Source organism: Emydura macquarii, unplaced genomic scaffold (assembly GCF_026122565.2).
Source record: "Emydura macquarii macquarii isolate MOO-44397 ecotype Brisbane River unplaced genomic scaffold, CSIRO-AGI_Emac_v2 contig_1644, whole genome shotgun sequence".
Classification (NCBI taxonomy): Eukaryota; Metazoa; Chordata; order Testudines; family Chelidae; genus Emydura; species Emydura macquarii.
Window position 1 is genome coordinate 5,573,898 of NW_027131781.1, and position 16,033 is coordinate 5,589,930.

The 16,033-nt window shown below is 40.0% G+C and overlaps 1 protein-coding gene across 1 annotated transcript in view; it reads left to right on the forward strand.

Annotated features, from left to right (window-relative positions):
* The window catches only part of MEGF11 (multiple EGF like domains 11), a 334,716-nt gene that overhangs the window by 113,270 nt on the left and 205,413 nt on the right, over positions 1-16,033 (forward strand). Inside the window, exon 6 of the mRNA XM_067555545.1 lies at positions 3,559-3,651. Within this exon, the coding sequence (XP_067411646.1) occupies positions 3,559-3,651 (93 nt within the window). The remainder of the gene's footprint in view (positions 1-3,558; positions 3,652-16,033) is intronic.

Genomic DNA, 16,033 nt, shown 5'->3' on the forward strand with positions numbered 1-16,033 from the left:
CAGGGAAGGCTGTGCTGTGTAGCTGCTCACGCCCAGGTCAGGCTAACCCAGGTCATCACTGATCACCTAAGTTAACCCAAGTTAACTCTGCAGCAATGACATATTCTAAGTAGCAGAGACTATCACCCGTAGCATGGTGCCATGGAAAATAAGTACATTGTGGTTATTCCGAAGCTTCACAGCCAGGAGACCTGGACAATCTTTCAGGTTATCAGACAAAACCATAAAGTTTTCTAATCTACTATTTAGCATCTTGGAGCCCCACATTGCTACAGCAATTAAAAATAAACACTGAAGTTAGAGAAAGCTGAATAACAATGTAAAGTCTGGGAAGGATTTAATCTGTAGGTCTGTTTCACTGAGGAATGACTTTATATGTGGAGTGAATGAGTGTTTGTAATTATAAAGTGAATAAGTGATAAGCATCAAATGAATTGTTTCAGAACTCGCTTTGTTGACTTTATTCTACGATAAGGAGCAGTTGCTGTGTGACCTTGAATATGGAGAAATAACTCATGCTAAACACATTGCTACAAAGTTGGCATTTTGGCAGGACTTTGATGTAGGTCATTTTATTACCAGGCTGAATCAAACTACAAACTGATCCCATACTCATGCCAAGAATGCTAATAATAAACTGATCAATGAAGTGCTGGATTGTTCAAGAGAAGGTGATCAGGGGAAAAATTCAGACATAAAATCACTGGAATTCCAGGGGTTGAAGTGTGAAGTGCCTTTGTTCTGGAAGAGATTATATTATTTGCATTAGTGCAAGTTTTCTTCACTCCAGAGCGTTTTAGTTGTGTGTCGAACAGGACAGTGTCAGAACATTATCTTTATTTTTCTTGACCTTTCCATGCAAGCAATTTTTATAGTTTCATTTAACAAGTAAGATCATTTGCAAACCACTGTACAAAGTTTATTATGAAGAATGCCTTGGGGACCATTGTATCTTATAATGTGGAATGTTAATAGAATGAAAAATTAATTTAAACTCTCTAAAGATTATGACAAGACAAAACTCATTTTAAATGGGAGAATAGGAAATTTTTACTTGCAATGGTAATATTTCGGAGTAATACCCTACTCTGACCTTTTATATGGACACTATAGATCTGATTCAGATCAAAGACAATAACAGCATTCCTGATTATATCTATCCTAGAATAAATTGGTTTATGTCCTTAACTAGCCTTCTACTTAAGGCTTTCTATACCTTCTACATACAGGGCCAGTCAGAAATAATTCTTTGATTTAAATAGCTTTACTCCAGTGAGGTCAGATTTGGGCCCTGCCTTGTTTATTTAGCAAGTTCTGTTCTGCCTTGGGCAGGCTCTTGTGCAAAAAATGAAACCAACTCAGAAAGCTGGTAGTCTCCAAAAGGGAAAACTAGGGACTGGGTTGAGGGTAGAGAATAGGCATGAGTCTGTGTCATTTTTGTTTCCGTTTCTCCTGGACTTCCAACAAAAGCTAGGTTGTGCATAACTTTACCGTCTAGTAGAATGGGGTGTTCACAGATGGAAAAAGCAGATTTTGCCCATTTCATTTTTCACTGTGACAAAAGAATTTTGACATGAAAACACATCTTTCACATTTCATAGTCTGATGAAAATAAGACTTTGCACAGCTCTTGTGCAGGATGCAGGTCCTCTTCTGTGCTGTGCAACAGTAGACTTCAGTTTAAGGGCTGTAATGTGTTACCTTCTCTACCTAGCAGACATCTGTTTGAGACATAAAATAAGCTATAATATGCTTCTATGTCTGTTGCCATTTAAACTTAAATAATAGACTAGTAACACACTGAAAATGCCAATCAGTTTCACAAACTGCTTAGGTAACACAAATCCTTATGTTGAAGGGGACAGAAATGTCTCATTATCAGCCTTCTGCCTCACAATGTATGCTTTAGTCAGGAGCTAAAATAATGACCTAGTTTAAAAAAAAGCGTTGCACAGTTTTATAGAGAGATGACCTATTGTTTTAAAAATAGAGAACAGAAAAATCTCAGACTCTCCAGTCTAGATTCTCTCCCACACACTAATCTAAATCATGAGGGGGTTTATTGAAGTCCATGGATTAACACTGGTGTCAGTGAAAACAGAATCAGCTTCTAGGCTAGAACTAGGCATCGCATGCACAAATGATGTTCCAAGTACTCTATACAGCTGTTCCAGCACATTGTGCCTTAATGTTAACCTGCAACTCCACTCCTAGTCCATATTTGATCTCCTCCTGAGTGTAGATTACCAACTGTCCTGAAATGTCTTTGCTAAACTGTGTGGTGTTTCACATTGCTGTATGACTCAATCTCCATTTCTCCAATGCTCTCGTATGGATTTGATTCCATGCCTACAGACTAGAAAAATGCCTACCTCTCTTTGGAAACCCTTATGAAAATAAAATAAAAGCACAAAACAGAGTAGAACAATTAGAGGCTAGAGTATTAGTGATTGATATTTCATACTCCCTGCAATACTGTCCAAACAAGATACGAAATATGAATGAATTGCAGTTTTGACATACACAGAATCCGAAAAGGAAACAAGTTGATAGAAACAAATCCTGCAGTCCTTACGATCAGGTAAAATCATCAAAAATGATGTTAGCGCAGGATTTGGTTGTCCAAGTCTATACATTTTGTCCCATAGTTAGGATTATAGGAAAACCACTTACGAGTTGGAACTGGAGATAGTCTTAGGTGTGAAATCTAAATGGTATTACTGAGACTGACTTCTGGGTTCAGCCTCTGATGATCCAAACCCAGAATACTCAGAGGAATGTCCACCTGAGGTTTAATACCAACTTGTGCTGAAACATGGCTGTATAGATCCAAGCTAGGAACAAAACTCAAAACAGACTGTCAAATAAGAAAGTCCTGCTGTCCAGTGTTTGGACACATCACATGCCTGATTTGTGGGGGATTCTAGGTGGTGATCCTATGATGATGGCTGTTCACTGGCTAATGTGAAAAGAGTTTGGTGATCACAGTGCAGTATCCCAAAAAGATACTCTCAGAATCAGCCCTTGTAATGGCCTTGTTTTAAAAACCACTACAGTACAGATATTTTAGTTATGGAAAACCTGATGCCCTTGAAAAGACAGGAATACAACTTCAGTGCTATGTAGTAAAATGGTTTCTTTTTCTCATTCTATTTTTACAAATCTGTTTTGGATCTTAATAGGCTATTAAGATCAAGTTCCTTTTTTCTTATCAGCTGTAACAATTTTGTCTGTATTATAAGAAGCTGGCATTCTCTAATTACAATTATAAGGGTCAATTTGGTAAAGGTTTTCTTTATTATGAAGTAAAATTCTACACAAAGTAATTTCTGATGTTAGGTGTTTCTCATACAAAAAGCCAGGTTGGCATATGAGCTTTTTTATGTTTATCAAGACAGACCTATGTGGTTACTTTAAGCATCGAGTATTAATTAAAATCTTCAAGTAGTGTTTTTGGTTTTTTTAAAGAAAATATTGACCTTTATGATGCAATTTAAGTGTAAGCTTGCCAGTCGTTTCCTACATTTGACAGTGCTGTGTGGTGTTTCTCCTTCACAGCTCTCTGCACAGAGGAGTGTGTGCATGGAAGATGTGTATCTCCAGATACCTGTCATTGTGAACCAGGTTGGGGAGGCATTGACTGTTCCAGTGGTGAGTAGAGGCCTAGTAAAAAATATGTATATGTTAAAGACACACACTGTTTTTAAAAACAACAAGTCTGAAAGGTATCAGTGGCTTAGGACATAGTTACTTTAAATGGAAAATGAGAAACACCAGTTTGGTTATTTTGCAATAATTAATTAATTTGAGGCATGACTGTTGCCCTGCTAATAAAGAGGTGATGGCTTTTATTTCCTTTGTTCTTGTCTTCATAAAGCTTTATTAAATGCAGTGGAGGACATTTTAAAATTCTTCTTTCCTTTTAGCAGGACATTAATAGATGTTCATATAAGACAATCTCTGAAGTGAAATTGCTTTGCCTTGTGTTTTAGCCATGCCACAATCCTCATCAAAACACTTCCTGTGATGGACATAGATTCTAGATGAAATCCTGGATATGTGAAAGCCAATGGGAATTATGCCAATTATGGAGCCAAGGTTTTACCTCCTGATTCTAAGCTTGCACTCTGTGTTCTTTATTTGAAATGCAGGAATGGACAATGGTAGCTAGTAGGTGTTGTGGTCATTTTAGATATTTTCATTAGAAGATTAGTTTATACTTTTAGGACTCAAGTCTTTGGGTTGGAAAAGTTGCATATATCAGAGCTATTAGTACAAATAGGTTTCTGCCTGCATGATTAGTTCACGCTAGAATGAAACTGCTAGTGTTATTTCCAGAGTAAACAGTGAACAGTCAAGCCAGGTAGGCTGCAGCCACTACCGACATAATGGAAATAAGTTTATGTGAAGGCTTTTTGGAAGGCAGGCAGTACATAAAGCTGCATTTAGAAAGATGCTGCAAGTCACTTACTGACTGAACATTTCATTTTGGTTTGGGTTCCTCCCACCACTCTCCCAAATTGATTGCAAGTCGGATAAAGACTCATTCTTACCAAGCATCAAGATAACAGGCAAAGAACTTGTAGAGAGAGAGTTAAAAAAATCAGTTCCTAAGATTGTGCCATATTGCCTGATGCCAATGGGATGGAACTTTTGCTGGCCAAGGACATCATGAGTGTTCTGTCTTCAGCTCCAGCAGTGTCTCTTCAACTGCGGGAGCAAAGGCAGTTGTGGGAGAGAGTAGGAGATGCATGAGACAATAAGGATTCACTCTGCTTTGAGAATGGGGGGGTCACTAAGGCTTCTCTGTCAGGTAGGCCAGGGGAAAAAGAATCAGAAAGGCAGCATAAAATATTGAATAGCTACTTAAAAGTAATATTTTTAAAAGCCCTTTGTAAAAAGAATTCCTTCAATTATGATATATTGTCCAGAATCTCAAGAACTAATTTTATCCTTGATTATTTTAAAAAATAATGCTTTTGCCCAGAGTCATTCTGTATTTGTGCCATATATAGATAAGCTCTACACTTATGGATGTAGAGATGTTAAAATAACAAACTTGGGAGGGAGGAAAGCCTTTTGATAAAGAGCACACACAGTAATAAAAGCTCCATTTTGTGTAATAATGAACAGTAAAGGATGAGATGTCAACATGGAGATGGGCCTCATGGACTAAAACTACCCAGTGCCTCTTATTAAATTGTACTAATCTTGCAAGCAAAGATAAAAAGAGAAAGGGTTTTTCCTATATTGAATATTTAGCTTTTTTAAGTAATTAGGAATATTAAAGAACTGACAATGATTGAGATAGAAACATTATTCATAACTTTTATTTCCGCACTGGGCAGCAATCCAGTATATTTCATTTATGAGGTTTCAGCTGTGGAAAGAGGAGTGTTAGCCAATTCTTAAATTAAATATGCCCTGTTAACTTTTATAAATGATATCCCAGGATTAGCCTCCAAATTTAAGTTTTCATTTTATTAATAGAATTACTGTATTCACTGGACTATAGTGTCCATTGTCTCTCATACTATTTGTAATATGCTGTGCAACAAGGATTCTTGTCTTAAAGCTGATCCAGTAGCACTTAGTACTACCAAGCATAGTGCTTATTACTGTGAATGGTCCCATGAAAGTCAGTTATTACTGATCTTCTTGGAGCTACTCGCAGTACTGGGTGTTATGCTTGCTGGTTAGTGATAGGAAGAGTGGCTATTCCTAAGAGGTTTTGGTTTTGTTTAGATGAACATGTACACAATAGATTTTGATTGTATGTAATCCTTTTTGCTACTCAAAGTATCACAAAGATCTTTGTTATAATGAGTTATGTGCTGGTAATTTAGAGCTGGTCAAATGCCGGTGCCTCAAGAAGGTTTCTGAGGATGGAATTAATTTCTGGTGAGGCAAGCGAGAGAGTTAATGAGACCGAGTCGGACCCAGAATAGCCAATATCGTGGCCTTTAGGGTCCTCACTGGGATGTGGGAGAACCAGGTTCAAGTCCCAGCAACTTGAATCCTGTTTGGCTGTTCTGGGATTGGTCTCGCTCCAGCTCTCCTGTTTGGGCTGTTACCCAGATTCAAGGCCCTGTTGGGTCTCCCTTCCCAGGGGAGTGCTCTAACCACGAGGCTGCTGTGGAGGTTGGGTTTCTTTCTCTTGTTTTTTTAAAAAAAGTTCAAAAGCTCTTGGTTTTGTCCCAGTGCTGAATGGGAACATTTTTGAAAACTTGAAAAGTTTTGTGGGCTGGGACAGCCATTGTAGCTCTACTGGTAGCTTTGCACAGCAGCCATTATGCCTTCAGTGTTTGATATTTGAACTGTTTTAGTGGGAGAGAGATTGTGAACCAGATCACTTGAGACACCACCTACTTTATGGGATCTTTTAACTGCTTCCTGGACAGTCTCATCTGAAGACCAGATTTAGGATTAGAACCTATTTGGTACTGAGCACACTCTACTCCCATTTACTTCAGCAGGAGTTGAGGCTGCTCATCCTCTTCAGGAGAAACGACATCTCTTACCAGTAAATCCTAGCACCTCCCCAAAACCAAATGCTGCCCTATTGGTGAAATTGACTCCTACGCTGAGCACCAGCACAAGGCACCATTTAAAGTGCCATTTAAAATCCTCAACACGGGACTGAAGTTGGACTTATCTGTTGAGTGGCTTTCTGCTGGCTCTCCACACGGGTGAATTTGACCCTGCCAGGAAGGAGTATGAATCTAGGTGCAGACATTGAGCATGAATCTATGATCCTCTTAAAGGTGAAACTCTCACATTAAATTTAGATCATCAGTGCTAGCAGTGTCAATTGACTGGAATAGATACAGTTCATGTTTTTGGAATAGTTGCATCTATATCTGTAATTACTCAGGCAACTTAAGACTTTCACACTGATAACTCATCTTGTAGGATAACATTCACCTTATTCTCTGCAACTTCCCTGACTGATTGCACGTTGGAGTTCAACTGTTGCCAAGGTTAAAATAACTTTGGATGAATTGCTAAACAATTCCAACCTTCCCTCCCCCAAAAACCCTGTGCCATATTCAGCTCTGCATGCTTCTTTACCTGTTTTACTGCATGCTGTTGTACATCTGTTGGTGCCTGGAGGCCTAGCCTTGATTTCATGCTATAAAGCTGCAATATATTACGGCTTGATTACCATAACAATAAAAAGGGAAATAATGAGGTATTAATGAAAAAGAAACTGTTGAATAAAATGTTTTTCAGGGTCTTAATGATGCTAAAAGAAAGAGTTCTCATTCATTAAAAGAAAAATCATTTAAAAAAAAATCACTCTTGCCCCCCTTCTTAAACTTGCTTCCTGCTCATTTTGTCCAGGCAATCTGCAATGTTCTTTTCAAAACATTGAAAAGGAAGACAGCAAATGCTCCAGGTGAGCTTTCCTGATCACCTGTTCAATTGTTTCAAAGCAATTAACTTCAAACAGCATGACATAGTGGCATGGAGTTCTGGTAGGAAAGTGATTTGGTATTGGGAGCTTTACCTGGCTTCCTCTGGTTCTGAGTAATATAGCCTTCCAAATTTGCAAGCATTTAGGCCCTGATCCAGCCAAGTAAAGTTAAATACATGCTTAAGTGCTTTGCTGAATCAGGCCTTGAGGACCTGATCCAAAGTCCATTGAAGACGGTGAAAAGACTCCTTCCACAGGCTTTGGATCAGACCCTTATAAAAATAAGATTTTTTTCTTGTAATAAAATACTATAACTCATCAGGCCAGGTTATTGAAAGTGATCAATGGGGTAGGTATTTTTCATTTTGGGGAACATTAACTCACGGTGCACACCCTCTTTCTTCCCCCTCTAACCCCCGGCATTGTGATTCATGTGCATTCGTGAGGAAGCTGACAGTGTAACTGAGAGTGGGCGTGAGGCACACAGTTCAGATCAAGAGCTGACTGTGCCAGGATCAGGGAATTTCACTCCTAAGGAAGCAGGCAATAGATGAAAAATAAATGAGGTCTTCAAGATGTTTTACTTGATCCAGTTGGGCAGCAAATACAGTACTCACCCAAATAGTTAATTTAGAGGATGTTTGAATATTACTACCACTGGGGGGAAAATGCATCCTTCATGTTACCTCATTTGAGAGAGACCTAACAGTCCTGACTTGTGCGGGTTGGTCCGCAATATATACAGGTAGTGTAGTTTTCATCAGGAGTTTTTATACAAACTGTCATTAGAGAGAGAACCTATTTCATCTTTATCTCTGTGTCAAAAAATAGCCAAGGTCATAACAACAGGCAAGTATAACATCTCAGCAAGATCACTGTTAAAGGTATAGCCCTGAAGCAGCTGGAATGTTTCAGTTCTGAGATCTGTGATGAATGAGAAGGGTAGCTGGTTTGTTAAATCTGAAGGTGGTTTGCATGACAAACCATGAAACCAGTGGTAGAAACCAGAGGAGGAAAATGGAGCATTGAAAAATGAGTCTGAGACATTTGCCAGGCTTGATTTTAAAAAAATTTGTTTTGCTGAAATGTTCTCAAAAAGCTTTGGACAGCTTCTGAGTGAACAATAAAAGCACTAAGAAACCACTGCTGATTTGTGAATACAGGTCAAACTCAAATCAAGGCAAATTTCAAGGACGTTATCTGTTTGAGTCAGAAGTTTAGCACAGTTCTATCCTCTGCTTTTTAGGGAAAATGGGGCTGTCTGGGGGAATAAGTGATTGTGCCCTGGGGCATTCACATGAACTGGAGCTGAAGAGGTACATCTTCAGTGGAGCTAGGACAACTTACATTAGCTGAAGTCAGTTTCCAGAAGTCAAGGATCTGCCCGTATTGGTTAACACACTTCCACAAAGGAATTTAGACATTTCTTTTCATCTCAAGAACATTTTAAAATTGGCCAGATAAACATATATCTTTGGGGAAAGCTAACTGCAGGCTCATGTGGGAGATATCTGCCTGTCTGAGCTTGCTGCCCTGCAGTCCATTAATGTTACTATTCCTTACCCCTGTTGGACTGAAGAATCTCTCTCTTGGGGGAGGAAAACCCGTTGGAAGGTATTTATTACATGCCAGCTATGACGAGTTCTGAAATCCAGTGCCTGTACCCTTCAGCCTGTTGTTCATTTTTGCCAGCTAGCTTGATTTAACAAAAAACTCAGAAGGTCTAAACTGTGGTTCCTTTGAATTTCCCAGGCCAGTTGCAAGTCACATCCCTACCCAAAGAGCATCTTCAGAGATTGCATTTTATCAAAACCAAAGCGCGTGTGCCTGGCCTCAGTGGGAGCTGGTTGTAGTGTTAAAGATCCCGCAGCATGAGCATATCCCTTGTTTCTCTTTGAGTCCTGTACGTAAGTGTCTCTTCTGCAGCTGATTTTTAAAGCACCCCTCTTAGCTGTTTGCTTGTCAGACAGGAATGTAGGAGGACTGGGATTGTTAACCAGCCCATATCCCTCACTTCTAATCTGATCCACAAAAAGCTGTTTTTCTTTTGACACTGGATTTAATTCCTATTTTTGGTTCTGAGATGTACATTAGCCAGCTAGTTGTTTCACCAGTATTTTCCACCAAAACCTCTTTTCTGCATCTACTTAGAGCAGGATGATTCCTTCTGTAAGATGGGAGAGGGAGGGGTGCACAACCGAATTACCTGTTATTTTGTCATACTCACAGTCGTTTGCTTCCCTCAAAGGGAATTGTCGGCTGGTGTGTTCTGTGGGAGTGTCTGTGTTTGGGTTTGGGGAGGTGGACTGGGTTGTAAACGCTGGCAGTGATGAAAAGAACTTGGATTGTAAGTGCTTTGGGGCCAGGCCTGTGTTTGTACAGCACCTAGCACAATGGGGCTCTCATCCAGGACTCTAGCAAGCAATTTCAAAAGCCTGAGGATAGGGGTTGGCCTCTCTAGAAGTAGCAATTACTTTGCAGGGGAAAAGCCCAGTAGCTTCTTTATTTCCAACTCAGCTGTTACTTCAGAAACTGATATTGCACTGATTACTGCAACATGTAGGTGTCGGTTGGGTTGTTAGAGCTGTGCGATCTGTTTCCAGCTAAGTCTGAGACTGTGTGAAACCTACTGGTTTCAGTGTTGACTACAAATGATCAACCCAGACTAGGTTTGTCAACATTTACTCACATTTGTGAAATCTTTCGAAGCTTGGTTCAATCTTGAGTGAAGTTGGGACTAATTTACAGTTTCATATTAAACTTGTCTGGAGTTTGCACTTTTAACATGGTTTTCAGTGCAGCCAGGTCGAACTTTGACCATGTTTTACTTTGGCTTGAATTGAAAATTAAATGTGAGGATTGCATCATGCACATGGATGCAAATACAAAGTGGATCAGAACAGAGGCTAATGCTCACATGAAGCCCTACTAAGTAAAAATTCCCTGAAGAGCCTTAGCCAACCTTTATAGGCAAAGGAGCTTCCTGTAGTAATTAAGGAGCAGAATTGATTTTTGTCTTTTTCAATCCCAACAATCCGCTCTTTCCTTTGAAATACTTTAAAAGCACCCCAGTCCATCCAACCGCTGCCAAACTGATGTAATCACACCAAAGTTAACAGCTTGTGTTTATGTTTTTCCTCTACTGGATATTGAGCCCACGCGTATGGGCCCATGTGCCCACTTTGTGTGTATGTTTTAAATTGTCTCAGTGCCAGTCCAGGCCCAGCCTACGCAGGGCTCTCTGGATCCAGGGAAGTGAAGATGTAAACACAAGCTGCTTTGTAGGGTGGACAGGAGCACGTAGGGATATTCTTGTATGTTTTAAACTTTAGCTGAATCAAACTGGCCTGATCTATCGTTTCACCTTCCATGCCACTCATGGAATTCTTTTTCTTGCTGGTAGGTATTAATGGATTTTTCTTGCTGTGAGGGGCTTGGGTATATTTCCCACTTTGCAATCTCTGTAACATAGCCATGTAAGAAATGCCACAATATTTGTCCTGTTCAGGGCAAGATGCAAATCTCATATTTTGGTGCAGCCTTTCTTACAGCAGTAGGAGTCAACAGAGGACAACAGCAGCTTATGTTTAAAAAAAAAAAACTAGTAGGATAAAGTATTTTAAGAATTTTGTTTTGACAGAACTGACTGTGCACCTTTGTGACTTGTACATTAGAAATAGATAGACTAGGTGTCCATCTAGGCTGATCCCAGCTGCTTTAGAGAGAGGCAAAATTCAAGTGCCCTGCGCACACTGCCTTTTCACACCAAATGATGCTAGTCTTTGCATCCTCCCAGTTGATAAAGGACTTGCTTCGGAGCCTTGCTTCACTGCTCCTTAAATCAGCTGTTGGGAGTCTGTGATCAAGTGGGTGGCAAGTAGTTTTTTCCTAGCAACAACAGCCTTCCTTTGAGAGTCCCCGCTATGCTTTTGAAGAATATGTGCAGCTGAGTGACCCGACTTCTCCTGTTGAGCTCTGGAGGGCACTCTTGGATCCCAGCTTCAGTCCATGTCTCCATTTGTTAGGGTCCGATTTAGCAATGTGCTTAAGCACGAGCCTAACTTTTAGCATGTGCATAGTCCCATTAAAGTCGGTAATGGAACTGCTTGAGTGCTTAAAGTTAGGCATGCGCTTAAGTCCCTTGCCAAATCAGCCAGGGGAGCTAGGATCGGGGGGCACTTTAATGATGAGGACCTCCCTCCGTGCCTTTACTGCTGAGCAATGCAAGGCGGTTCCCCCAGTGACTTAATGGCACTCCCAGGCCTTGCTAATCCAGATAGGTTGGAGCTTGACTCCAGATGTCCTGCAGGGCAGAGCACTCCAGCAGGTCCATGAGCTGAACCTATTTGTTAATTTTAAAGAGTGATGTTATGCTAATGTAACAACTGAAGTGTATGTGTTTGGGGACATGGGGGTGAGGAAGACCAGACAAGTTGCTTAACAGGCCTACAGTTTATAATTAATAAAAGTTTCAAAATAATTGAAATATATTGCAATAATTCAGTGCAATTATTTTACTGTTACAACAGCTTTTTGGAAATGACTAATTACTTCCATGTTCGGCTCGTTTGGTTAGGGAGGTGAGCTGGCAGTGAGTTACACGCTGAAGTGAATATTCCTGTATAATTTAGATTATCTACTGTCAATGGACTCCTGATCTATTATAAACCCTCTTTCTATTTGTATCCCATCAGAGTGGCACCTTCTGGAACAGCTTTATGCTAACAGCTTGTACTATAAACATGGCCTGTTGCCATACCATCTTGTGCTGGGATCTTGTCAGCTCTCTCACATACTGGAGGGGGGTATGGGTCAAGAGTAAACTGGGAGATCTCTAAGGAACATCTCGGTGAGTCAGAAAATGCGACAGGGTTGCACTGTCCCTTCTGAGTTAAAATTGAATGCCTCAGTTGCACTAGAGGTTGCTGTGCTTCTGGAGGTGTTGGATGGGAAAGTCAAACTTGCCTAGGGAATTGAGATGCTCAGTTACCCTTTTATTTCTAATGGGAACTGGATGTCTGAATCACACAGGTGACTTCAAACATTTCAGCCGCTTTCTTTTTGATAAGATGTAAATCAGAGACCTTGAGCTCTGGTTAAGTTGCAAAACTTTAATTAGTTAATGTTTGTAAAAATGCTTTGAGGATGTACAGAATGTATGGTGATTATTTTATTTTGTGAACAATCTCACGGCACTTGCCACAATAAAATGGCAAATATTACTCCTGGGGGAACTCGGTGCCTAAAAATCCAGTGCCAAAAGAATTAAATTTTTGCACACGTTTTAAAATTCTGCATATTTTATTTGTCAAAATAACACAATTTAATCACGCCAGTTTCAATTATTTTGGTAATTTATTTCAAAATACCTGTCAGCAAGTATGTCTGTAACAATACAGCCAACAAAAAAGATTCAGGAAATGTTTTTTGACAAATAGATTTCTTACTAGGCATATTAATACAGAATTCTGAGAAATTGATTTAAACGACAATACAGAAACTTGTTTCCCACACCCTTCAGAAGTAGTGCAAAGGCTTGGGGAAGGCAGGGGTAACTGAGGAGCTGAAAGAGAGGGAAGTAATTGCTGGGAAGGAGTCTGGGAATGAACCTGGAGGCTTGTTGCGTGTAGTGGTGCACTCACATTTATTGAGAGATACATGGCCTGATTTTTTCAGTGGGACTAAGCTAATGGGGAGCTGCAGGTGCTGAGTCCCTGTGAAAATCAACTCATTGGCCCTTTGCATCCCTCTTTTAAATTATTTTGGAAAATAGAGGAGGGGACAATGGGCAAAACGTTATTTGTATTAATTAACAAATAGAGTTGGGGTTTATAACAGAGCTGTAGCACAGGAAGTGCTGGACTACAGGGGATGAGAGGGGAGTGGTGTTCAGTCAAAAAGATATTTGGATTTATAAATATTTATGATAGGGTGGAGAAAGTCTGTTGGATACATAGTTGTGTATCTGAGTAGTACAGTACTTGAGTTTTCTCCCCTGAGCCTTCTGCAGAAGGACCTCAACCTCCAATATACCCTCTCAGGCATTAGGAAGAGTTGGAGCTAGGTCAAATGCTTTGTATTCTGGTTGGCTGAGAGCTTCCACTTGTTGCCTAATATAAAGTAAATGGAGTCTGGGTCTGCAGTACAGAATGGGCTAAATGCCTCTTTTGTGAAGTGGAGTCCACTGAAGTTACACGAGAAGTGAATTTAGCCAATTGTGGTTTTTTTTACTACATCTCGAACTCAATTTAACGTAGCATAAGGTGAGGATTTGTGGTAGAAAAGGAGGATATATGTGATTATAGTTATTAATCTGGTTTTTTTGTTTTGAATGAGAAAAAATCTCTAGATAGGGAAGAAGAACCCACTAAAATATACTATTTAATTAACTGAAAAGCTAAAAATTCCATAGCTGGAGCATCTGTTGATAGCATTGGGTTTAAATGCTCACAAGGTAAATGAACAGATAAGATCAGTTGAAAATTACCATTGACATAATTTACCAACAGGGGTCTGTAAAGACCTACAATTAAGAGACAAAGAAGCTGACTTCTCTTCCAAAGGACAGACACTTATCTCACATTTAAGCTTCTCCTTAAAAACACTACTGCACTTTCTCTTTTGGTTTTAGCTTGCAGACAAACAAAGAATGATTGAATGATTCTTGCCCCACTAAAAAGGCAGCTGGGGATTCCCTATGTGTCTGGGAATTCCTGGGAATCGGTAAAGCCAGCATAACTAGCTGTAAGCCACATAGCTTCTGGCCACTGAATATGGTGGGCATTCTGCCCCATTCCAGGGGAGTTTGGAGAGAGATGTGGCCAGGCTGATCCTAAGGTGGTGTAACAGCCACTGGGGGCTATTCGAGACACCACAAGTTAGAGCAATGTTGGGGGCTCCTCTAACTTGTGCTGAAGGCTGAATTACCACCCCAAGAGTAGCAAATGGAAAGGTGGGAAAACTCTGCCCTCTTCCCCATTTGCTGTGTCTGGGGATCTGGCCCAACTTTTTACAGGGGTCGAGGGACATTATTTCTCTATGCAGCTATTGTGGTGTTTTATGGATTGTGATTAAAGGTTACAGATGAAAAGGAAAAAAAGAAAGGGTTTTGCTCAGAGGACAGACTGGGAATGTACTTTACTATTTTCCAGCAAATTTTACCTGCTGGAGGTCTAGTCATTCATCACCCTGCATTAGGTGCTTTGAGCAGATGGTTCCTTGAAAGTACAGAAAAGCTAATATGATCCAACTGCAGACAAAGAGTACTTGCGTTTCTAAACCCTAGGGTGAGAGCCTATAAATCGAGTGATTGTTCTGCTACTTTCTAGTAAATCCAAATTGTTTAAAATAGCTTCTTGTGACCTTGATACTAGCTTGAGCATTTTGTTATAGATCAGCTTCAGCTGAATCACTATGAAGGTTTTAGCTCTTCATTTAAAAAGTATAGTTCCATTGACCTCAGTGGAATTGCTCCTGATTTACACTGGGGTAAAGGAGCACAGAAGCAGACTCAGTGACATCAATCACAATACTTTCAAGGGGTGCACCCTAAAACCCCATCCCCGATGCCAGGAAGGGCTGGTGGGTGGGAAGTAAAGATTTAGGTATGCAGCACTCCTGGTTGGCTGGCTACCGGGACCTCTGGCATACACATGCAAAGAGGTCATAAAATGCTGTATTTCCACAAATAACAGCTAGACTCTCAACCTCACCCTTGTTTTAGCTGCTTTCTGAAAAGCGAGTCTGTGTCATACCCTTCCCTCAGAGCCTGCCACTCAGTCTGTCTGTAAAGCCAGGGCAGTGCTCTTGTTATCAGGGAGTGCTGCACACTGAAATCTTGACCCCCTACCTCCACCCTGATGTTGGGTAGTACCAATACAAGCTCCTACAAGGTGTTGGGAACTTCCAGTGAAGTGGTGAGCATCATAGTTCCTACAGACTTCAATAAGAGTTGAGCGCGATCAGCACCTTCCTGAAGCAGGCCCTTAATCAGATCAATAACACAATCAAAAATTGACAGCCCGTGGTGGGTTAGTAAGAGTTCTGGGTTTTGAAGAATGCATGTTTGCCACCAATGAAAAATTCTTTGTGAAAGGAGAATGAGGTAGAATATGGCACTGAGAATTAGTACCATGTAATTTAGTATGCAGTCTGGAAGCTGATTTGCTAACTTTAAATATATACATAGATCATATTTTTATGTCTGCAGAAGAATATGTTAAAATTATGGATCATGACAATTTAAAATGAGAGAATTATAAACACTGTGTTCTCCTTTGCATAATGGATATACAATAATACATATTTCTTTTACTAAGCGTTGCTATGAAAGTTATTTCTGTGTCATAGATATTTGTTTTCAAGAGACAAAATTAGTAATAAATATTTCACTGAACCACAGGCAAAATTTGGGTCAGACTCTTCTCTGGAGTTTCCAAAGGTTAGTTACATCTTAAAATAACCTCTTCATTGCTTGTCTTTGTGGTAGGTTTTCAAAGCCCTAAGTAGTTGCCCTGGACTCTCCATAATGCTTTTGAAAATAACTCCTTTTAAAAATGGGAAGCAGCAATAGGTTTTCTCGCTTGTACAGTGTCTGCATTGCCATAAAGTGAGAGT